The sequence below is a fragment of the Ornithorhynchus anatinus genome, chromosome 8 (genome assembly GCF_004115215.2).
Source record: "Ornithorhynchus anatinus isolate Pmale09 chromosome 8, mOrnAna1.pri.v4, whole genome shotgun sequence".
Taxonomy (NCBI): Eukaryota; Metazoa; Chordata; class Mammalia; order Monotremata; family Ornithorhynchidae; genus Ornithorhynchus; species Ornithorhynchus anatinus.
Genome location: NC_041735.1, coordinates 5,506,133 through 5,530,142, shown reverse-complemented (window position 1 = coordinate 5,530,142; position 24,010 = coordinate 5,506,133). Strand labels below are relative to the sequence as shown.

The window sequence follows — 24,010 nt, the reverse complement described above, 5'->3', positions numbered from 1 at the left end:
GGGAATACAGACTAGGAATGATGGTCTTTCCTCCCCGGTGAGACCGGGAAACAGAGGCTACCTTCCATCGAGGCCTAATCCAAAGGCCTTTCCTTTTTTAAAAAAATTATGGTTATTATTATTAGCAATAATGATAAAAATGGTCCTTGCTCAGCGCTTATTATGTGCCAAGCACTATTCTAAGCACAAGATGGACACGGTCTCGGTCCCCCTTGGGGTTCATGGTCTTAATCCCCATTTTCCAGATGAGGGAACTGAGGTCCAGAGAAATGAAGTGACTCGCCCACGGTCACCCAGGAGACATGCTGCAGAGCCGGGGTTAGAACCCAGGTCCTTCTGACTCCCAGGCCCAGACTTTATCCACTAAGCCTCGCTGCTTTTCTAAGTGGTTTATCCAAATGGGGTGATCTTCAGTAATAGTAGAAATAGTAGTTATAGTATTTATGAAGAGCCTAATGTGTGCAGAGGCGGGTAGTAAGTGCTGGGAAAGAATACACAGGTGGGAATTTGACACAGTCCCTGTCCCTCAGGGGTTTGCAAGCTAAAAATAAAATAACCTTTCACCTTCAGTCTTTCTCTGGAGGGTTTGATTGAAATAAGGGACCCAACGACCTTATGGCCAGGCCACAGGATCGAGAGTCAGACCCAGGTTGGAGCCTCAGCTCGTTTGTACTGTGTGGCCTTGGGGAAGCGGGCTTCCTTCTCTGGGCCTCAGTTTCTTCTTCAGTTAAATGGAGATAAGGTAGATCGTGAGCTTGACGTGGGACAGGCGGTGTCCAATCTCACAACTTTGCAACCACCTCAAGTGCATAGTACAGCGCTAGTGCTTAGTAAATGCCCTCATTCTTAATCCCCACTTGCCGCAGTTGGGGCGGTGTCAGCACCCCGCCCGTCCTTCAGGAACGTGTCGGCGTACGGGGCTGTCGGCGACGATTCTCTGCGTTGCCCTCGGAGTCGAGGCCGGCTCGGGATCGGATCGTCTTACCGACATCCGAAGCCCCGGGTCGGTTTCACTCGGAAGAGTCGGAGGCAGGTACTCATCATAGATTTAAGGCTCATTAAAATTCAGCAGACATTCTCCACGGGCTCTGTTCGGGGACACGGAGGACACGGGATAACGTCTGCATTTGAGCCGTTTCACGGGCCGGCCAGAACCGTGAGGGACGTGGTTTCTTTTTCCACCCTGCCAGTGTGAAAGCTGAAGCTCCAGAAGGCAGGAGCAAACAGCTTCTGTCCACCCAGAGACAGCTATTCTGGATGAGGGCGACCCAGACCCCGTCAAGGCCAGGTCCGCTTCCCAATTCAGCTCCAAATCATCAGGAATGGAGAGGCTTGACCGGGGCTCCCTATCAACCGACCCAGAGCACGGGCTGCCAGTCTCCGCTGAAACGTGGCGCCCGGAGGCACAGAGGCGAAGCTCCTCGTCCGCCAATCAAACCGGGAGGAACTGGCGGTCGGGGGCGGCGAAGCCATCCGGGAAAGCTTGGGAGGATTCCGTTGTATTAAACTCTCCTGAGCGCTGGAGAAGCAGGGTGGTTTAGTGGATAGAGCACAGGCCTGGGAGTCAGAAGGACCTGGGTTCTAATCCCCACTCCGCCACGTGTCTGCCGCGTGCCCTTGGGTAAGTCACTTCACTTCACTGGGCCTCAATCCCCTCATCTGTAGAATAGGGATAATGATAATAATAATAATTATGGTATTTGTTAAGCGCTTACTCTGTGTAGAGCACTGTTCTAAGCGCTGGGGGAGATACAGGATAATCAGATTGTCCCATGTGGGGCTCACGTTTTTTAATCCCCATTTTTACAGATGAGGTAACTGAGGAATAGAGAAGTTAAGTGACTTGCCCAAGGTCACACAGCAGACAAGTGGCGGAGTCGGGATTAGAATCCATGACCGCTGACTCCCAAGCCCACGCTCTTTCCACTAAGCCACACTGGTTAAGAGGGTGAGCCCCATGTGGGACAAGGACTGCATTCAACCTGACAACCTTGTAGCTACCCCAGTGCTTAGTACAGTGCCTGGCACCTAGTAACCGCTTAACAAGAACCATTTAAAAAAAAAAAAGGCAGGCGGGCAAACGGCACGAGAAGGAGCATGGCCTAGTAGCTAGAGCATGGGCCTGGGAGTCAGAAGAACCTGGGTTCTACTCCCAGCTCTGCCACTTGTTGGCTGTGTGACCTTGGGCAAGTCACTTCACTTCTCTGGGCCTCAGTTACTCATCTTTAAAATGGGGATTAATGCTGTGAGCCTCATGTAGGACATGGACTGTGTCCAACTAAAATGGGGATTAATGCTGTGAGCCTCATAAAGGACATGGACTGTGTCCAACCTAATTAGCTTAGACAGCTAATCATTATTAAACAGCTCACCCCATTTTCTCCTTCTTCTAAAGGAGAAGTTGGCAGCCACGGCTGGAGGTTGGGAAGATAGAGAGGAGGGACTTCTTTGGGCTTCGACTGCTGATCCGGGTGGCCGCACCGCTTCCCAGATGAAGGGACAGGCTAGGATTTCTCTGGGAGTTCCTCGGATCTGAAGAGGCGCCCGTACCCTCTCACTTCCCGGCCGCCAGGATGAATTACGTCGGACTTGCAGATATTGTTCGAAGAGGCAGGTTCTGAACGGTTGACTGAAGAGCAGCAGCATTGAAGGGTTAGGCAACAGGCTATATTCAGCTACTAGAAATTCTAAAAGCTGGGCGCGGTGCAAGCCAGTCAATCAGTGAGTGGTATTTATCGAGCGCTTACTACGTGCAGAACACTGTATTAAGCTCTTGGGGAAGCTCAACCGAGTAAATAGCCAGCTCCTTTAGACTCCCAAGCCCATGTTCTATTCACTAGGCCATGCTCCTTCTCGTGCTGTTTGCCCATCTGCCTTTTTTTTTTAATGGTTCTGGTTAAGTGGTTACTATGTGCCAGGCACTGTTCTAAGCGTTCGGGTAGCTACAAGGTTGTCAGGTTGGACACAGTCCCTGTCCTCCAGGAGCTTACGGTTTCCCCGACTAGACGGGTATTCAGGTAAGGGTAGGAGAATCAACCGAGTAGAAAGATATGTACCAAAGGCCTAGCCGTAATTTATTGTAACATGTCTCTCCCTTGGAAACTGTAAGGTCCTTACCTTTTTTTTAAAGTATTAGGCACTTACTGTGTGTCCAGCACGATACTAAGCGCCGGGGTAGATACACGTTAATTATGTTGGACATAGGCCCCTATCCCACATGGGGCTCCCAGCCTCAATAGGAGGGAGAACAGGTATTGAAGGCCCAGAGGAGTTAAGCTACTTGTCCGAGGTCACAGAGCAGGCAAGTGGCACGGCCGGGATTAGAACCCAGGTCTTCCGACTCGCAGGCCCGCGTTCTTTACGCTAGGCCGTGCTGCATCCCAATTAAATAATAATCCATCAGTATTGTTTATTGAGCATTTAATGGGTGCAGAGCACTGTGATTAGGGCTTGGAAGAGGACAAGAAATTGGAGTTGGTAGACATGAACTAATAATAATAACTGTGGTATTTGTTAAATGGTGACTCTGTGCCAGGCACTGTGCTAAACTCTAGGTAAATACAAGATAGACACAGGCCATGTCCCACATGGGGCTCGCAGTCTTAATCCCCATTTTTTAGGTGAGGAAACTGAGACAGAGAGGTAAAGTGACTTGCCCAAGGTCATACAGCAGACGAGTGGCAGGGCTGGGATTAGAACCCAGATCCTTCTGACTCCCAGGCCCTCGCTGTGGCCACTAGGCCACGCTGCTTCTCACTAGATAGATATATGTACCGCCCATTTGTAAGTAGATGAGAGAGAAAGAATTGGTGAACGTATCAGAGCTGAGGAAGCCAACGGGATGGGTAGGACGATCCGGGCTCCAGTGCTGGAGAGAAGAGAGATGTGAGAGTAGCACAGCCCTTCCCCCTTCCACTAGCGACTCAAGGGTCTCGATGTTTTGCTTAACGAAGGCTCTTTGTGTTGGGGACTCGCAGATGGGAAATAAGGGAAATACTTGACCAGAAAACCACTTAGGTCTTTTTCACTTAGGCCCTTAAGACTAGAGAGTTTTCAAAAAGTTCTCTGATTCTCCAACCCCCATCCCCCAGTTCCACCTCCATTCAAGCCAAACTAAACAGAACACTCTTGACCTCCGGACCTGAGAATTTGAGTTGATTAAAAACACCCTCCATCCTGTTTCAGGCCAGTGTTGGCTCTTCCGCCCACTTCCCCTCTCCGCAACCTTGCAGATTCAGACAATAACTCGTTTGGCAGACATCTTTAGTAATAATAATAGTAATGATAATGATGGCATTTGTTAAGGGCTTACTATGTGCCAGGCACCGTACTAACTCAGTCCCTGTCCCTTATAGGGCTCACAATCTCAATCCCCATTTTAAAGATGAGATAACCGAGACAGCAAAGAGGAGTGAAGTGACGAGCTCCCTCTAGACTGAGCTCGCTCTGGGCAGCGAATGTCTGTTTGTTATTGTATTGTCCTCTCCCAAGCGCTTAGTACAATGCTTTTACACACAGTAGGGGCTCAATAAATACGAATGAATGAATGAACAGCAGACAAGTGGCAGAGCCGGGATTAGAACCCATGACCTTCCGACTCCCAGGCCCCTGCTCGATCCACTACGCCAGGCAGTCACATACAGCCCATCTCCAGCTCTGAGAAGAGCGTAATGCCAGCTGTCGGAGGAGATGTCATGGAACGTATCCCTCTCTAGAAGAGAGACCTTGGCTTTTAACTACTGGAGCAGAGAAGGCTTTCTTCTCACTTGCCACTTCAGCTCCACCCCCAACCAAACCCGCCTGAAAATCCTTTCACCCAGCTATTTCCCCTGTAGCTAATCGAGTTCAATGCCATCCTCCCCCTCTAGACCATAAGCTCCTTGTGGGGCAGCGATCATTTATTCAATCAGTCATATTTATTGAGAGTTTACCGTGTGCAAAATACTGGACCAAGCGCTTGGGAGAGTACAGTACAATAAACAGAAACATTCCTTGCCCACAGTGAGTTTACAATCTAGGATCGCCTCTACCAACCCTATTTTACTGTAATAATAATTACCATTATGGTATTGACGTATCCCAAGGAGGGGTTTTGTCTGCGGGCATTTAGATCCAGGCACGGAAGAATGAAACGGGCACATCGAGTAGTGTGTCACCTCACAAATGCTTTGGCTCCAAAACACAAAACATACAAAAAACCCCGAACGAAAGTTATTACATCCCCAATGTCTCACCCAACCACGGGGTGGTTTGTAAGCATGTCCCGACCTCTCTCTGCAGTGGTCAGGTTCTCGAACCCCTTTTCCTCTCTAGCACTTGGCAAGTCCTTTACTGGGCCTCGGACCAGACGTCCCCGGGTAAACCGAGCACACCCTGGCCTGTCCTAGCCTCCCCTCTGGGTTGCAAGGAGCAGTAGGGTACCCAGGTGCACGTGGCTTTTATTCGGGGGCGTGGATGCGGAAGCCAGGCATCCGTATCCCATCGGCCAGGCGGGCGAGCGCACCGTATCACTGCCGTATTGTGGAAAAGATTATCTGCCCGTAGTGCGTGACATCGAATTTCTTCCGCATGGCCCCTAATGTTCATATAAGCATTTTGTGGGAATGGCAGGCAGGGAAGGTTTCGAGAAATTTGGGAAAGATGTTTAGTCCCCTTTTAAGTGCAACCTTGGACCATGTCCACAAACCGTGGCCTTCTTCCCACACACTACAAATTCTTTATTTTCAAAACATTTCCCCATACTTAAACAACTAAGAGCACGTAACAATTCTCAGAAAGCACGAGATGGTGGGCCTCCCCAAAATGGAGTCGATTTGGTTCGCTTGGTCGGGAGACTGTGGACGTATCTCGGGCCGATCTCAAATGGTACTTATTAGGCACTTTCTATGTGCAAAGCACTATACTAAGCACTAGGGTGGATGCAGCTTAAGCAGGTTGGATATAGTTCCTGCCCCAAATGGGGCTCACAGCCTAACTAGGAGGAGGTAGGATTTAATCCCCATTTTAAGGACCTGATATTCACCCCACAGCACTTGGGTACTTATCTGGAGTTTATACGAATGTCTGTCTCCCCTCTAGACTGAAAGCTGGTTGTGGGCAGGGAACATGTCTGCAGACTCTGTTGTATTATACTCTCCCACACACTTAGAACAGTGCTCTGCACCCAGTAAGCGCTCATTAAATACCATTGATTGATTAAGGCCTAGATGGACATTGTGTCCATTTCCCCATGACCCCAGGGCTTGACTGATTTAGGCTTATTTATTACCCAGCAGGCCTTTCCCTGGATGGGCTAGCCCTTGTCCAGCTTCTCCTTGTTTTCTGCAAAAAGCAGCATTTTCTGTTTGCAGATCTCGGCAAATATTTAATTTCCCTGTTTTTTTAAAAAAAAAGAAACAGGAAATGACCTTTCTGGTGTGCTTGGAAAAACCATTTTGAGATGTAATGGAATTTCGGGTCGAGTGATGAGGATTAATAAACTGCAGAGCTTGGAAGCAAAGTCCTGTAGTTCTTGGCAACAGCTGGATGACTCTTCAGTTTACAAGTTCCAGGGTCCCGGGCCGAACTGCCTGGAATTTCAGAAAGAGATAGGAGGAAGGCATCTCAGGACAGGAATCTTCGGGGCCGTCGGGCTGACGGTCCCGAACCTCGGCCCAGCCTGACCTCGGCCCCCACGAGGTGATTCCGTCCCTTCCTCAGCTCTTGACGCTCAGGGCCCGGCAGATGATCCGGAAATAGAGAAGAGATGAGGCACCTCCAAGCCTTTCAGACCTTGAAATACCACTCGTCCTAGCAGCAGGAAATTCCTGGCTGCCCCAGGACGAGAAGGTCTGGCAAGGAGGACCTTGTGGTGCGTTTAAGCAACCCCTGCGGCTAGAACTGAGAAAACACTGGAGTTAGAGAGAGAGCAGATGGGCCCATTAAATGGTTTCCTTTGGGGGGCAGAGGGGTGCTGGGGGCTTCCGCCACACCAGGTGTCTTTTAACGGTGGTCCCACGCTTTGGTGGGGACCACCGAAGAAGAGTAGAGAGGTATTGTTGTATTGTACTCTCCCAAGTGCTTAGTTCAGTGCCCTGCACACAGTAAATGTTCGATAAATACGATTGAATGATTGGAGAAGCAGAGAAGCAGCGTGGCCCAGTGGTTAGCGCGCAGGCCTGGGAGTCTGAAGGAGCTGGGTTCTAATCCCAGCTCCACCACATGGCTGCTGTGTGATCTCGGGCAAGTCACTTCACTTCTCTGGGCCTCAGTTACCTCCCCTGTAAAATGGGGATTAGGAGTGAGTCCCACGACAGGGACTGTGTCCAACCTGATTGACTCGTATCTACCCCAGCGCTTAAAACAGTGCTCGATACATAGTAATCACTTAACAAGTACCCTAAATATTATTAATTATTATTATTTGACGGTCTAAGGAGCCCCTCGGGCAGATTCCCTACAGATGTCCCCCACCCCCACACCGGCAGGGACTGGGGGCTGGGGGAGGAATGGTGTCCCCAGCTCCCGACTGCTTCTCCAAGCGAGCCGTTTTTAGAACCAGAGCTTGCAGCAACAAGCCTTTCCTAAAGATAGAAGGCAAAGGACGGCAGAGGGCATGCGCCTGAGGGAAGGGCCCGTGGCAAAGTGAGTGGCAGGACTCCCAGAGGGCAGAGCAGGACTGGGGGAGGGAGGCCTCGTGGGGGTGGCCTCTGGGGAAGAGGGTCCAGAAAGGCAGGAAAGAAAAAAGCCCCAGAGAAAGACGTAGAGACCCTAAGAGACAGAGAAACAGAAACAGAGAATGAGAAGTGAAGACAGAAACAGGAAGGAGATGGAAACAGAGACGTGAAGGGGGAAGAACAGAGGCATACAGAAATAACAAAATACAAAGGCAGAAGCAGAGTTGCAGTGTGGTCTAGTGGAAAGAGCACGGGGCTGGGAGTCAGAGGACCTGGGTTCTAATCCCAGAACTGCCACTTGCTTGCTGTGTGATCTTGGGTGAGTCACTTTTATGTGCCTCAGTTCCCTCAACTGTAAAATGGGGATTCATTACCTGTGTCTCCCAACTATTTAGACTGTGAGCTCAAGGAGGGACAGGGACTGTGTCTGCCTTGATTAACTTGTACCTATCGCAGCATTTAGGACAGTGTTTGGCACATAGTAAACTCAGCCAATACCATGAAAAGAGAAAGATGTGAGGATGCAGAGAAACGGATACAAAGGAAAAGACGTCAGAGATAAGGTGACATAGGAGGAAAAAGGAGAAAAGAGCAATCAGGCCCACTGCATTCATACATCCTTCAAGCATTGTTCCCACGTGCATCCATACCTTCTCGACACACACACCACGAACATATATTTGCGTGTGCACACACGAACGTACATGTCCTCCTACAGTCTCAGTCCCCGTTTTACAGATGAGGTAGCTGAGAAGCGAAGTGACTTGCCCAAGGCCACACTGCAGACAAGCGGGAAAGCGACAGCCACAGCGAGTTTGGCAGTGGGGAAGGCTCCTGGTCTTCCTTCACCTGCTTCCGCTCGATGCTGCTTGGTACCCGCCGTGGGCACTGCCAGTATCCAGGCCTTCAGCAGGACTTTGAGGAACCCGCCTTGCCTGGTGCGGGCTGGGCCGCCCAGCCGGGCACTCAGTCAGTCACTCAGCCAGTCGTATTTATTGAGCGCTTGCTATGTGCAGAGCACTGTACTAAGCCCTTGGAGAGTACAATATCAAAATATAACAGACTAATTCCCCGCCCACTATGAGCTTACAGTCTAGAGGACAGCAGTCAGAAATGCGGGATCCATGCTTGCCTCAGCAAGGATGAACGGAGCCGCTCCCCCCTCACCACCTCCCCATCCAACCCTGGGCGAAAACCCCTGAGAGCAGAGGTGACAAGAGTTGGGGGGCCACGGTAAAGAACCCCACTCTCAATCCATTCCTTTTAAATAACTTCGTGAGACTCTGGGCCAAGAACTGGAGCAGGAAAGGTGGGTAGCTGCCAGGAGAGGACAGGAGAAAGAGGAAGGGATTCTGAGAATCATTCCAGGTATGAATGTGTCTTATGTGATTTAGTGGGTAGTGGACTCGTGGCAAGTAATAGGAGGAGGAGGAGGAGTATTTACTAAGCACTGACTGTGTGCAGAGCACTCTACTAAGTGCTGGGAGAGAATACACAGGTGGAAATTAGAAATGGGCCTTTTTTCTCAATCTAAGAGCATAGGACTAGAGTCGGGAGCCCTGGATTCTAATCCTGGATCTGCCACTTGCCTGCTGTGTGCACTTGATCAAGTCACTTAACTCCCCCTCTAGACTGTAAGCTCGTTGTGAGGAGGAATTATGTCTGTTATATTGTTATAGTGTACTCTCTTAAGTGCTTAGTACTGTGCTCTGCATACAGTAAGCGCTTAATAAATATGAGCGACCGACTGGCTAAAATGAATTTAAATATCCCCCTTAGATTGAGAGCCCAACGTGGGATACTCACAGGGATACTATGGATAGATACCATATGGATACCATGTGTCCAACCGGAGTACCTTGTTTACAGCAGAGCTTTAGTGTGGTGCTTGGACACAGTAATCTGATTTAAAAATATCACAACTATTATTATGGAATAAAGTGACATGTTCCCTACCTGTAATAAATGGTGGTGTCTGTCTCCCCTCCCCACCTCCCCCTACCTGGATTGTAAGCTTCTTGAAGCAGCGATCATTTTTATTATCAATCAAGTTATCAGTGGTATTTATTGTGTACAGAGCACTGTACTAAGCACTTGGGAGAGTGTAAAACAATAGAGTGGGTAAGCATGACATTAGATTCCTGCCCTCAAGGACCTTGCAATCTATTAGGGGAGACAGACATTAAAATAAATTACAGATAGGGGAAGTGGCAGAGTATAATGATATGTGCCCAAGTGCTGTGGGTCTGAGGAGCGGTTGAATAAGGTGTGAAAAAGAGGGATTATTCGGGGGAGGCGTCTTGGAAGAGTTGTGATTTTTGAAGATGAGGGGAGTTCTGGTCTGTTGGGTGTAAAGGGAGACAGGTGAGGTGTAGTGAGTAGTTTGGGATTAGAGGAGCGAAGTATGTGGGCTGGGTTGTAGTTGGAGAACAGGAAGATAAGTCTGGAGGGAGAGAACTGATAGAGTGCCTTAAAACCGATGGTCAGGAGTTTGGTGTCAGGAGTGAACTGTCAGCCAGGAGAGGGGGAGAGACAGGATGTAGGAAGGTCAGAGAGGAGGCTGATGGGGTATTCATTCATTCATTCATTCAATCGTATTTATTGAACGCTTACTGTGTGCAGAGCACTGTACTAAGCGCTTGGAATGTACAATTTGGCAACAGATAGAATCCCTGCCCAGCGACGGGCTCACAGTCTAAAAGGGGGAGACAGCCAGCCCAACAAAACAAGTAGCCAGGCATCAATACCTTCAAAATAGATAAATAGAATCATAGATATATACACATCGTTAATAAAATAGAGTAATAAATAATATATACAAATATAAACAAGAGCTGTGGGGAAGGGAAGGGGGTAGAGCAGAGGAAAGGAATAGGGGGGAATGGGGAGGGGAGGAGGGGCAGAGGGAAAGGGGAGGGCTCAGTCTGGGAAGACCTCTTGGAGGAGGTGAGCTCTCAGTAGGGCTTTGAAGAGGGGATATTCGTGGTGGAGTAATTTTTATCTCCCCTGTTAATTTTTTGTACTCTCCCAAGCACTTAATGCAGTGCTCTGCCCACGTAAGCATTCGGTAAATGCTATTGGTTGTTGGATAAAAATAAAATAGCGGCCGAAACTTTTCAGGTCCATCTGTTTCCAGTAAAAGTCCTCCTCCAGCCCAGACTATGGATGTAGGTGGAATGTGTTTATATATTTAGCAACAGCCATTCGTTTTCTTGCTTTGTATTTGCCAGGCCCCTTTTCTATCTGCCCCTGGTGGCCAAGAACATAACCAAGCTAGAAGGAGATGTCCTAGCCTCTCGGCTTTCCAGGATTTTTCTCTTTTTGGGTCTCCAGGCGTGGGGCGGAGGGAGAGAGAGCTGCTCCTTGGCCCCTCGGGGAGGACTGCAGGGGCAGGGACTCTGTCTCTGCGGGCGATACCCGGCTCTGGACTGTCGCTCCAGGGAGGGGTGAGGTTGGCTCACTGCCCTCATCTTCCCTCAGTGTTTCTAAAGAGCAGCCGTGTGAACTCCATTTAGGAGGAATTTATGAGCTCTCCCTCTTCCCTTGCCCTCTCCCTTCTTCCCTGTTCCCTCCATTGTGGAATTGAATCAGGGGGCTTGTCTCTGTCGAAGCTAGCGGTGACATGGAAGCGGCAAGGCCGAGAGCCAGGGCCTGGGAGTCCGAAGGACCTGGGTTCTGATCCCGGGTCCACCACTTGTCTGCTGTGTGACCTCGGGCAAATCACTTCTCTTCTCTGCGCCTCAGTTACCTCATATGTAAAATGGAGATTATGACTGTGAGCCCCATATGGGACATGGACTGCGCCCAACCCGATTACCTTGTATCAACCTCAGCGCTTAGAACAGTGCCTGGCACATAGTAAGTGCTTAATAAATACCTTAAAAACCAATCAACTCTCTCCTCGCTACCTCCCCTCACTCCTCACTCCTCCTCGCCCTTCTCATTACCTCTCCTTACTCCTCTCCTTGCTACCTGTCCTTGCTCCTCTCCTCCCTACCTCTTCATACTCCTCTCCTTGCTCCTCTCCTCGTGACTTCTCCTCACTCCTCTCCTCATTACCTCTCCTCAGTCCTCTCTTTGCTCCTCTCCTTGCTCCCTTCCTCCCTCCCTCTCCATACTCCTCTCCTCACTCCTTTCCTTGCTCCTCTCCTCACTACTTCTCCTCACTCTTCTCATTACCTCTCCTCACTCCTCTCCTTGCTCCTCTTCTCGCTACTTCTCCTCACTACCTCTCCTCATTCCTCCTCACTCCTCCTCGCTCTCCTCATTCTTCACTACCTCCCCTCATTCCTTTCCTTGCCACCTTTCCATGCTACTCTCCTCACTACCTCTCCATGCCCCTCTCCTCACTCTTTTCCTCACTACCTCTCCACACTCCTCTCACTCTTGTCCTCACTACCTCTCCTCGCTCCTCTCCTCATTACTTCTCCTTGCTGCCTCTCCCCATTCCTCTCCTCACTCCTCTCCCACTACATCACAGGCCGCACACTTCACTCCTCTAACGCCAACCTGTCCATTTCTCTCGTCTTTTCCCGCCACCGTGCCCTCCCCTCCCACCTGGAACTCCCTAACCCTTCATCCGGCAGTCTCCCACCTTTCTAAGCCCTACTAAAATCACATCTCCTCCCTTGACTAAGCTCTCATCCTTTCCCCAACCCTGTTTTCTCTCCCTATTGCCTCTCCGGTGAACTCAGTCCCACCCACGCACTGAGCATTTAGCTACTCACTCCAATCCCACCCACACAGCACTTTAGGTACATATCCTTATGCTTTGTTGCCTCCCCTACCTGTAATTTATTTTAGCATCTGTCTCTCCCACTAGACTGTAAGCTCGCAATCTTACAGTCTTAAAGGGATCATGTCTACTAACTCCCCTGTACTCTCCGAAATGCTTAGTACAGGGCTCTGCGCCATTATTTTTTAATGGGATTCATTAAGCGCTTACTATATGCCAGGCGCCGCACTAAGCACTGGGGAAGATACAAGCTAATTAGGTTGGACGCAGACCCTGTCCAATTTGCGGCTCACAGCCTTAATCCCCGTTTTACTGATGAGGTAACTGAGGCGCAGAGACGTGAAGTGACTTGCCCGAGGTCACCCAGCAGATAAGTGGCGGGGCCTGGATTAGAACCCAGGTCCTTCTGGCTCCCAGGCCCGTGCTTTATCCACTAAACCGTGCTGCTGCTCCTGTACCAAGCAGAACACTGTACTAAGCACTTGGGAGAGAGTGCTACAGCGGAGTTGGCGGACACCTTCCCTGCCCACAATGAGCTTATAGTCTAGAGGAGCAGCGGGGCTTCGTGGAAGGAGCCCGGCTTGGGAGTCAGAGGATGTGGATTCTAATCCCAGCTCCGTCACTTGTCTGCTGTGTGACCTTGGGCAAGCCACTTCTCTGGGCCTCAGTTACCTCACCTGTGAAATGGGGATTAAGACCGTGAGCCCCACGTGGGACAATCTGATTACCTTGTACCTACCCCAGTGCTTAGAACAGTGTTTGGCACATAGTAAGCACTTAGCAAGTACAGTAATTATTATTGTTTTTATTATTAGAGGATATCTTACAGTCAGGCCTCAGGTCTTAACCCCCTTGAGCAGCAGTTTTCAGAGGGATTGATCCTGGGGAAGGGAGGGAGGCAGGGGCTGCGGTGACCCCTGTTCCATTCATTCAATAGTATTTATTAAGCGCTTACTATGTGCAGAGCACTGTACTGAGCGCTTGGACTGTACAATTCGGCAACAGGTAGAGACAATCCCTGCCCATTGACGGGCTTACAGTCTAATCACAGATATGTCCACAAGTGCCATGCCTCAGTTCCCTGAGGATTCAGACCAAACCAAAGCAATAATAATAATAGAGAGAAGGCCTCTTGCTCTGGCATGTTTTTGAATCAGAAAATGTGATGGATCCGTACAGGATAATTAGTACAATTATGCTATTCATGGCTGTCTACTTGTACTGTTTTGTTGCCCGTCTCCCCCCTTCTGGACTGTGAGCCCGTTGTTGGGTAGGAATCGTCTCTCTTTGTTGCCGAGCTGTATTTTCCAAGCGCTTAGGACGGTGCTCTGCACACAGTAAGCGCTCAATAAATACGATTGAATAAATCAGTGAATGAAAGGAGCCCGTGACCGCTCATGTCTATCTCCGGTGGACACTGGGTAGAGGGTGCCATCTCCTGGAGTCAGTCAGCAACGTGGGAGCCCGTCAGTAAGGACCGCACACTTTCTTGTCCACCGAGGTTTTGCCCGGGCCCAACTGAGGCAATTCTCAGTTGTGCAGTGTTCTTCAATCAATCAATCGATCAGTGGTATTTATTGAGAGTCTGTTTTGCGCAGAGCACTATAGCAATCTATACCTAGAGTAACCTACAGTAACCTGAGAAGCAGCATGGCTCAGTGGCAAGAGCCCAGGCTTGGCAGTCAGAGGTCATGGGTTCTAATCCCGGCTCCGCCGCTTGTCAGCGGTGTGACTTTGGGCAAGTCACTTCACTTCTCCGGGCCTCAGTTCCCTCATCTGTAAAATGGGGATGAAGACTGTGAGCCATACATGGGACAACCTGATCACCTTGTATCCCCCCAGCGCTTAGAACAGTGCTTTGCACATAGTAAGCACTTAACAAATACCATCATCATTATTATTATTATTATCATCATTTCCCCAGTGCTTAGAACAGTGCTTGGCATATTGTAAGCACTTAACAAATACCATCATTATTATTATTATTGTTATTCTTAATAGCCTCCTGGCAGAGTAAAAGAGAGAAAGTAGGCACGATTCCTGCCCTCCAGGATCTTACGATCTGGAAGTCAGTCGGTTGTATTTATTGAGCGCTTAGTGGGTGCAGAGCACTGTACTAAGCGCGTGGAAGAGTGCAGTAAAACAATAGACATTCCCTGTCCATAGTGAGTTTATAGGCATCCCCCCCTCCCCAAACTTCCCCTTGGATGCTTGTTATCATTAATAATAATAATAATAATAATAATGATGATGATGATGGTATTTGTTAAGCACTTACAATATGCCAAGCACTGTTCTAAGCACTGGGGGGGATAAAAGCTAATTAGGTTGGACACAGCCCCTGTCCCAAATGGAACTCACAGTCTTAATCCCCCAATTTACAGGTGAAGTCACTGAGGCCTAAGGTTATGCAGAACATGTAGCAGAGCCAGGATTAGAACCCAGGTCCTTCTGACTTCCAGGCCCGTGCCTATCCACTAGGCCATGCTGCTTTCCTCATTATGTCAGCTAATTCCAAACTCTCCCAAGTGCTTAGACCGATGTTCTGCACCTAATAAGCACTTAATCAGTACCATTGATTGAAATGCCATTCTTTTTCCTGTTGTTGAATTCCCGGCAATCAGAAATTCCTGACCATTGACTTTAAGGCACTCAATCGGTTCTCTCCATCCTGCTTATCCTACCGGCTTTTCTCACTACACCCCATCTTATCCTCTCTATTCCTCTCCAGCTAATTTGCTCACTGCACCTCGTTCTAATCTTTCACAGTTTCGGAGGCGCTTGAGGAGGGGAGAGAGGCGTTTTGGAAAATGATCCGGGTAGCGGTATAAAGACTGAAATGGGAGAGGCCAGAAGCCGGGAGACTACTGAGGAGGCTGAGAACGATCCAGGTGTGACGAAGCAGTTGGTCTAACGGAGTCTGCTGCGTGACCTTGGGCGAGTCACTTCACATCCCTGTGCCTCAGTTACCTCCTCTGGAAAATGGGGATCGAGGCTCTGAGTTCCACATGAGACAGGGTCCAACCCGATTTGCACGTATCCACCTCAGCGCTTAGTGTTCGTGGAGAAGCAGCGTGGCTCAGTGGAAAGAGCCCGGGCTTTGGAGTCAGAGGTCATGGGTTCGAATCCCAGCTCTGCCACTTGTCAGCTGTGTGACTGTGGGCAAGTCCCTTAACTTCTCTGTGCCTCAGTTGCCTCATCTGTAAAATGGGGATTAAGACTGTGAGCCCCACGTGGACAACCTGATTCTCCTGTGTCTACCCTAGCGCCTAGAACAGTGCTCTGCACGTAGTAAGCGCTAAGCAAATACCAACATTATTATTAGTATTTTATTGTATTCTCCCCAGCACTTAGTACAGTGCTCTGCACACAGAAAGCACTCAATAAATACAATCGACTGACTGACTGAGGGCAGAAACCCCGGCGAGGAAACAGGCAAAAAAGCTTCTTCATCCCCCAGTTTGGAGGACCCCTTACTAGATGTCAGAAATAAAAAATCATTGTTTTGTTTAGTTCTGGTATTTGTTAAGGGCTTACTATATGCCAAGCACTGTACTAAGTGCAGGGATAGGTACAAGATCATCAGGTTGCCCAGAGTCCCTGTCCCACATGAATCTCACAAACTAAATAGGAGGGAGTAGGATATGATCCCCATTTTACAGATCAGGAAACTGAGGCACAGAGCATCTAAGTGACTTGTCCAAGATCACACAGGAAACTAGTGGTAGCAGTGTAGCTCAGTGGAAAGAGCCCGGGCTTGGGAGTCAGAGGTCATGGGTTCAAATCCCGGTTCAGCCACTTGTCAGCAGTGTGACCTTGGGCAAGTCACTTCATTTCTCTGTGCCTCAGTTACCTCATCTGTGAAATGGGGATTAAGACTGCGAGCCTCACGTGGGACAACCTGATCTCCTTGTATTCTCCCCAGTGCTTAGAACAGTGCTTTGCACATAGTAAGCGCTTAACAAATGCCATAACTATTAAGTGGTAAAGGCAGGATTAGAACCCAGGTCCTCAGACTACCAGGCCTATGCTCTTTTCATTAATAATAATCATACTAATAATTGTGGTAATGTTAAGCACTTACTATGTGCCAGGCACTATACTAAGCGGTGGGGTGGATACGAGCAACTCAGTGTGAACACAGTCCCTGTCCCACCTGGGGCTCACAGTCACAATTCCCATTTTACAGATGAGGTCACTGAGGCCCAGAGAAGTGAAGCGACTCACTCAAAGTCACACAGCAGACAATAATGATAATTAGTGTGTTTGTTAATTAATTAATTAATTCATTCATTCAATAGTATTTATTGAGCACTTACTCTGTGCAGAGCACTGTACTAAGCGCTTGGAATGTACAGTTCGGCAACAGATAGAGACAATCCCTGTCCAATGACGGGCTCACAGTCTAAACGGAGGGCACTTACTATGTGCCAAGCACTGTTCAAAACACTGACAAGTGCACTCTGACAAGCGGCAGAGCCAGGTTCTAATCCTGGCGCTGCCACCGGACCGCTCTGTCACCTTGGGCAAATGGCTTCATTTCTCAGTTCCTCAACTGTAAAACGGGGACTGAGTAGGAAGGAGAACAGGTATTGAAACCCCATTTTACAGTTGAGGAACTGAGAAATGAAGCGTCTTGCCCAAGGCGACACAGCAGTCCAGTGGCAGAGCCAGGATTAGAACCCACGACCTTCACTCCTTCTGAATAACGATGGCCACTGGAGCCCGATGGGAAACCGGGAGTCAAAGGAGAGGCGAGGCAGAAACGGGGAGCTGGCTTGGCTTGCCTCACTCCGCGCCAGATGAAGAGGCGGGGGCAGAGCCAGGAAACATCTGAGGAGCTCCCATTCCCGGACTCGAGCTGCCTGTATTGTTCCCCGTTCCCATCTCAGCAGGCGTTTCGGTTTCCCTCCTGCATTCTCCCTGGGAACGGAGCAGCCGCTCTGCTTGCCGGGACTATTGTCCGGAGGCCCAGAAGCTTTTTCCGAGTGGAAGGCTCCGTGTCACGTACCTACCGGAGGGGAAACCGTGCTGGCAACGAGCCACGATCGCACCCTGGCAACGCCGTCTCCGACGGTCGTTGCTCTCTTTGTTTTTCTGTTTATGGGAAGCAGCGTGGCCTAGTGAAAAGAACCCACACCTGGGAGTCTGGGGACCTGGGTTTTAATGCCGGCTCTGTGAAGTTCCCAGTTTGTGTCTTCTAGCTCCTCTGTAATAATAATTAACAGTAATTATGGTATTTGTTAAGAGCTTACTCTGTGCCAAGCACTGTTCCAAGCACTGAGGTGGGTACAAGTGAATTAGGTCGGACAAAGTCCCCGTCCCCCTGTCCCTGGGTTTTAATCCTGGCGCTGCCGCTGGACTGCTGTGTCACCTTGGGCAAAACGCTTCATTTCTCAGTTCCTCAACTGTGAAACGGGGTTTCAATATTCATTCAATAGTATTTATTCATTCAATAGTATTTATTGAGCGCTTACTATGTGCAGAGCACTGTACTAAGCGCTTGGGATGAACAAGTCGGCAACAGATAGAGACAGTCCCTGCCGTTTGACGGCTTACAGTCTAATCGACTGTTCGACTGTCAATACCTGTTCTCCGTCCTACTCAGTCCCCGTTTTTCAGTTGAGGAACTGAGAAATGAAGCGATTTGCCCAAGGTGACAGAGCAGCCCAGTGGCAGTGCCGGGATTGGAACCCAGGTCCTCTGACTTCCAAGCCCAGGCTCTTTCCACTAGGCTTCTCACTCGCCCAAGCACAGGTACAGTGCTCTGCAAGCAGTGGATGCTTAATAAATGCTATTGATTGATTAACTAGTAAAGAAGCAAAGCACTCAAATTCAAGTTTATTATGAGTAATAATGATAATAATAACAATGTTGTTATTTGTTAAGCGCTTACTATGTGCAGAGCACTGTTCTAAGCACCGGGGTAGATACAGGGTGATCAGGTTGTCCCACGTGGGGCTCACAGTTTTAATCCCCATTTTACAGATGAGGTAACTGAGGCACAGAGAAGTTAAATGACTTGCCCACAGTCACACAGCTGACAAGTGGCGGAGCCGGGATACGAACCCATGACCTCGGACTCCCAAGCCGGTGCTCTTTCCACTGAGCCACGCTGCTTCTCTGATAATATTTACTAATCAACCCCGGGGTCAGTGGCGGCAGGAGAGGGGGTCCATATTATCGTCCTCGTATTCACGGAGCGCCTACCGAGTACAGAGCACTGTACTGACTTCTTGGGGGAGTACAAGAGAATTAATAGACAAGATTCCTTCCTTCATGAAAGGTATAAAGCATTTATTCTGGGCTAGATACAGTTCCTGTCCCAAATAGAGCTATCCACAGTCTAAGCGGATGGGTGAACAGGGATCATCCCCTTTTTACAGGTCCAGGGAGGTGAAGGGACTTGCCCAAAGCCAGTGGCTGAGCAGAACCACAGCTGGCCAGAGGCAGAGCTGGGACTAGAATTCAGATCTCCCAATTCCCAGACCCATGCTTTTTCCCATAAGACTGGGCTGTTTATTACTATTATCATTATTACCATCAATTCCAATCTAGCCGCAGTGTACTAAATGCTGGAGTAAATACGAGATCAGCAGGTAAGAATAATATAGTCCCTGTCCCGCATAGGCTGGTGGCCTAGTGGTTAGAGCATAGGCCTGGGAGTCAGAAGGACCTGGGTTCTAATTCCAGTTCTGCCACTTGTCTGCTGTGTAACCTGGGGCAAGTCATTTTATTTCTCTGAGTCTCAGTTCCCTCATCTATAAAATGGGGATAAACACCATGAGCCCCACGTGGGACAGGGACTGCGTCCAACCTGATTAACTTGTGTCTACCCCAGCACTTAGGAAAGTGCCCGGCACCTAGTAAGTGCTTAACAAATACCACAGTTATTGTCACTTAACTTCTCTGTGCCTCAGTTCCCTCATCTGTAAAATGGGGATGAAGACTGTGAGCCCCACGTGGGACAACCTGATTCCCATGTGTCTACCCCAGCGCTTAGAACAGTGCTCTGCACATAGTAAGCGCTTAACAAATACCAACATTATTATTATTATTATTGTTATTATTATCGCCCTTCCCCTACAGGCCTGGCCCGGGATGCAACAGGCGTGATGGAGGTCGAATCTTCATACTCAGACTTCATCTCGTGCGACCGGACCGGCCGCAGAAACGCGGTACCCGACATCCAAAGCGGCGCGGAGGCGGCGAGCGTGAGGAAGCTGGCTGGGGACCTGGGAGAGTTGGCGCTCGAGACAGCTGGTCAGTCGGGACCCCTACCCCCCGCTCCCCGGGGTCAGTGGCGGCAGGAAAGGGGGTCCACGTCATCGTCCTCGTCCCCACCTTTGGGGCGGGTTTCACCGGGGTCCCCGGAAGCCCCCCTCAGCTCCCTCAGGCCTCCGGATACCTGTGGACCATTCCGGGTGCGGCCAAATCTCGAGATGGCCATCAGCATGCCCTGCTGAGACCTGGCTGGCCTCTGAGAAGGTTCTCGTCAGGATTTTTCTTTTTTTAAATAGTATTTGTTACGTGATTACTATGTGCCAGGCACCGTTCTAATTGCCCGGGGAGAGACAAGTAATCAGCTATTCAGGTTAGACAAGCTAATCGGGTTGGACATAGTCCCCGTCCCACATGGGGCTCATAGTCTTAATCTCCATTTTACAGATGAGGGAACTGAGGCACAGAGAAGTGAAGGGACTTGCCCAAGGTCACCTAGCAGGTGGCAGAGCCGGGATTAGAACCTAGGTCCCTCTGACTCCCAGGCCCGGGCTCGATCCACTAGGCCAAACTAGTACTACTACTACTAATAATAGTATTTGTTTAGTGCTTATTTTGTGCCAGACACTGTACTAAGCGCTGGAGTAGATACAAGCTAACTGGGATCGACGCAAGCCATGTCCCACATGGGGTTCCCGGGCTTAATCCCCATTCGACCAACGAGGGAACTGAGGCCCAGAGAAGTGAAGTGCCTTTCTCAAGGTCCCCCAGCAGACGAGTGGCGGAGCCGGGATTAGAACCCGGGTCTTTGACTCCCAGGCCCGGACTCAATCCACTAAGCCACGCTAACGCTCTTCAGGGAAGGGATGACTAGCGTCGCACCCATCCCAGGAAGCTGCAGTGGACCGGAGGGGCAGGAGAGCTGAGAGAAATCCACCCGACCCTGGCCGATGCCGCCCGAGCCTCCGGACCCCGAGAGGGTTTGGGAATTCCAGGTCATCCGCGGCCGGCCCTTCTCTTAACTTGGCGAGAGAGGGAGGCCTTGGGGAGGCACCAAAGGATGTTCTCCCGTCCGCCCTCCCTTCCTTCCTGTCTTCCCGCAGAAGGTCAGGCCGAGGCGAGCGCAGCCGACAAGGAGGCGGGAGCCAGCCCCGAGGGCAGCGAGGGCACCACGGCGTCCTGAGGGGCCTCTTCCGCCTGCCCGGGGAGAGGAAGAGAGAGAATGACCCGCAGAGACCGCCCAGGACGATAGCTCTCCCCACCCGCCGTCCCCGACCCCCTCTCCCCGGCCTCCCGACCCCGCGGGCACCCTCGCCCGAGCGCTGGACTGGCACGATGAGCCGGCGCTCCCGAGGCACCGCCGCCGGGGCGGACCCGGAGACCTCGCCGCCGAGTCGCGGCCGCCGAAGCCTCCAAAGGACTGCCTCCACCGCCCACCCACGGGCCACCGCGGCCCGCGGGAGGCCAGCCGAGCGGGGCGGCCTACCCCCGGGACTTGCCCCGAGGTGCCTTAGTAGCACATTTTCTACCCTGAGGAGACCCCCTGCCCATATCCATCCCAGCCCCTTCTCCGTCTCTCTCCACCGTGGCAACCCAATCCATTATTTATTGTCGGGGTCCACCGTCAGGCCAGTCTAGCTGCTCCTTCCCACCCTCCCACCGGAGCTAGGAGAAGACAGCCCGAAAGCGACCGTCCCAGGCTCGAGGCCCCGGGGCCGGGAGCCTGTTCCCTGCCGGGAATCGAGATCCAGGGCGAGGGTGTCTCCCGACTCCAGCCCCGCCCCCAGCCCCCAACGGGTCACCTCACTGCCAGCCTGACCGAATCCCCGGGCCTCCTCCCCGAGCCAGCCCGGCTCCTCTTCCCTTCCTTTTTTAAACTTTTAGACTTTTGAGATACCGAAATCGTTTTGGTTTTTTTTTGGTTTTTTCCAGGCGGGCGGGAGGGAGGCGGCAGAAGAGGCGTGCTCGGTGTTTTTGACGCCGTTTTCGGATAAACTCTTTGATCTTCTATGCAGCTCAGAGATCCTTATTTCTGAAGACGTTTCTCAGTTCCTTTCTCACGGGAAGTCTTCCGTGCTAAAAACCTTCAGAGTGACTCTCCGCCCTTTCGTCACGGATAAACGAATCCTGCCACCCGGCGAATAAATCCAGATGTTTGTGTGATCCGTCCCGGAGGCCGTTCTTTTCCCCTTAAAGTGCGAGGTGAGGGGGTGGCGAGGCCAACTCGAAGCGGGTAGAGAAAGTGGTTGGAAGGGCCGGCTCTTCTGCCCCTGGTCCTGAAACTCCCCAGCCTGGCCCCGGGGGATTGTGGAGGAAGGGCAGACGGCCCCAGTATCGTGCCTTTGACCGTAGTCGGGGGAGAATCGGTTTGTTTTTTTCCTCTCTAGCTTTCCTCCGCAAAGCCTGCAATCGATCACCTTGGGCTTGAGGCCCCTCGGCTGCTCAGGAGGTGAGATTGCTTGGTCAGGTATTCCGCCGCTTGTCTGCCGTGCGACTTGGGGAAAGTCACTTTGTTTCTCTGTGCCTCAGTGACCTCGTCTGTAAAATGGGGATCGAGACCGTGAGCCCCCCGTGGGACAGGGGCAGTGTCCAACCTGATTTGCTTGTATTCACCTCTGTGCTAAGTACAGTGCCTGGCACATAGTAAGCGCTCAACAAATACCATAATAATAATTATTATTAAGGGGGCTCACAAGGGCTCCTGGGGGTTCCCTGGGGAAATGGGAGCACTGTTTTTCAGGGGCCCCATCAACATCAGCCTGGCTCTTAAAGTGTTCCTTGACTCACCTTATCTCCCCCACCCTATTTTTCCTCTCTCGCCTATACCCTTGACTCTTCACCCCCTAAGCACTTAGGTATTCATCCTTATCTTCAGTTGCTCCCCCCCACCTTTAATTTATTTTTGTGTCTGTCTCCCCTACATTGTAAACTCCTCGAGGGCAGGGATCTTGTGCCCATGGGAGAGTATAATTAGAGAATACAGACACAAGCCCTGCCTACTTATTTTATTGTACTCTCCCAATGCTTAGTGCAGTGCTCCGCGCCCAGTTGGGCACTCAGTAAATACCACTGAGTGAGCTGGCATTTCTCCATCCTGGACTCGGTCCTTGAGATTCGCAAGTTTCTGAACTGTGGGGCGACGATATCGGGCAGTCTCTCCCTCCTTCTCTCTCCCTCCTTCCTTCTTGGCTCTGTAGCGGTGGTTGTTTATGGGAGTGTCTGTCTACACTCTGGCTGCAGGCAGAAGTTGTATGCTTTTAGGCGATGGCCTGGCCGCAAGATGCGGGGCAGAGCAGTTGATTATGACCCAGGGGACAGGAGATTACATCATTCTTCCAAAGCCAGCGGCTCAAATCAAGATTAGAAAGTTGCATCCTGATTCCAAAGGGTTTCTCTGGATTTCTCTGTGGTCACCACCATCTCTTCTCTCACTACAAAGGGATCTGGGTGGGAGAGTATTAATTGTGGTATTGGGTAAGCGCTTACTTCGTGCCAGGCAGATACAAGATAATAGGGTTGGACAAAGTCTTTGTCTCAGATAGGGCTCGCGGTCTTTATCCCCATTTTACAGATGAGGTAACTGAAGCAGAGAGGAAGTGAAGTGACTGGCTCAAGGTCACACAGTAGACGAGTGGCAGAGCTGAGATTAGAACACGGGTCCTAATTAGAACCCAGAGTGGGGTGGAAAGAGGGTGGGGCGGGTAAAAAAGAGGAGGTCTCAGCCACAGAATTGAGTGGGCGAAATGGGTGTATTTTTCTCTCAAATGTTAATCCCTAGCTAGAATGTAAACTCCATCATGTCTAATAGTAGGATTTATTGGTGCAGGGCATTGTTCTAAACACTTAGAAAGAGGACAAAGAAGTGACCTATAGGTTGCCTACAGGTTGCTTCCGCATGAGAGGCAGCGTGGGTAAAGGCTGGGCCTGGGAGTCAGAAGGACTTGGGTTCTAATCCCTGCTCTGCCACATATCTGCTGTGTGCCCTGGGGCAAGTAACTTCACTTCTCTGGGCCTCAGTTACCTTTTCTGGAAAACGGGGATCGAGAGTGTGAGCCCAGTGGGGGGGCAGGGACCGTGTCCAACCTGATTAACTTGTATGTAACCTCAGCACTTGGAACAGTGCTTGGACACAGTAAGTGCTTAACAGTGACCATAATTATTATTATTATTCCACATTAATGGGAGAAGACAAACATATTTTACTAATTCTACTGGGCTCTCCCGAGCACTCGAACACCATCCAGTAGTCACTTGATGAATACTACCGCTTGTTAGGAGGAGGCGGCAGCTGAGGTTATGGAGGGAGACGGGCTGTAAGAGGGGCGTTTCAGCTTTTCATTGAAAAGCTTCACGGGCCTGCGAGTCAGAGGCCATGGGTTCTAATCCCGGCTCCACCACA

At 50.5% G+C, this 24,010-nt stretch overlaps 1 protein-coding gene across 10 annotated transcripts in view; it reads left to right on the top strand.

The window, feature by feature from the left end:
• PKIG (cAMP-dependent protein kinase inhibitor gamma) overlaps positions 1 to 21,776 on the top strand; it is a 67,214-nt gene extending 45,438 nt beyond the window's left edge. For 7 of the 10 annotated variants that reach the window (XM_029070299.2, XM_039912865.1, XM_029070301.2 and 4 more), the window contains 3 exons: positions 15,160 to 15,281; positions 19,480 to 19,653; positions 20,715 to 21,776. In XM_029070299.2, coding sequence (XP_028926132.1) covers positions 15,230 to 15,281; positions 19,480 to 19,653; positions 20,715 to 20,794 — 306 coding nt within the window. In that variant the 5' untranslated portion in view covers positions 15,160 to 15,229 and the 3' untranslated portion in view covers positions 20,795 to 21,776. The remainder of the gene's footprint in view (positions 1 to 15,159; positions 15,282 to 19,479; positions 19,654 to 20,714) is intronic. The other 3 variants (XM_029070304.2, XM_039912867.1, XM_029070305.2) reach the window with 1 other exon arrangement.
• Positions 21,777 to 24,010: the final 2,234 nt, after the last annotated feature.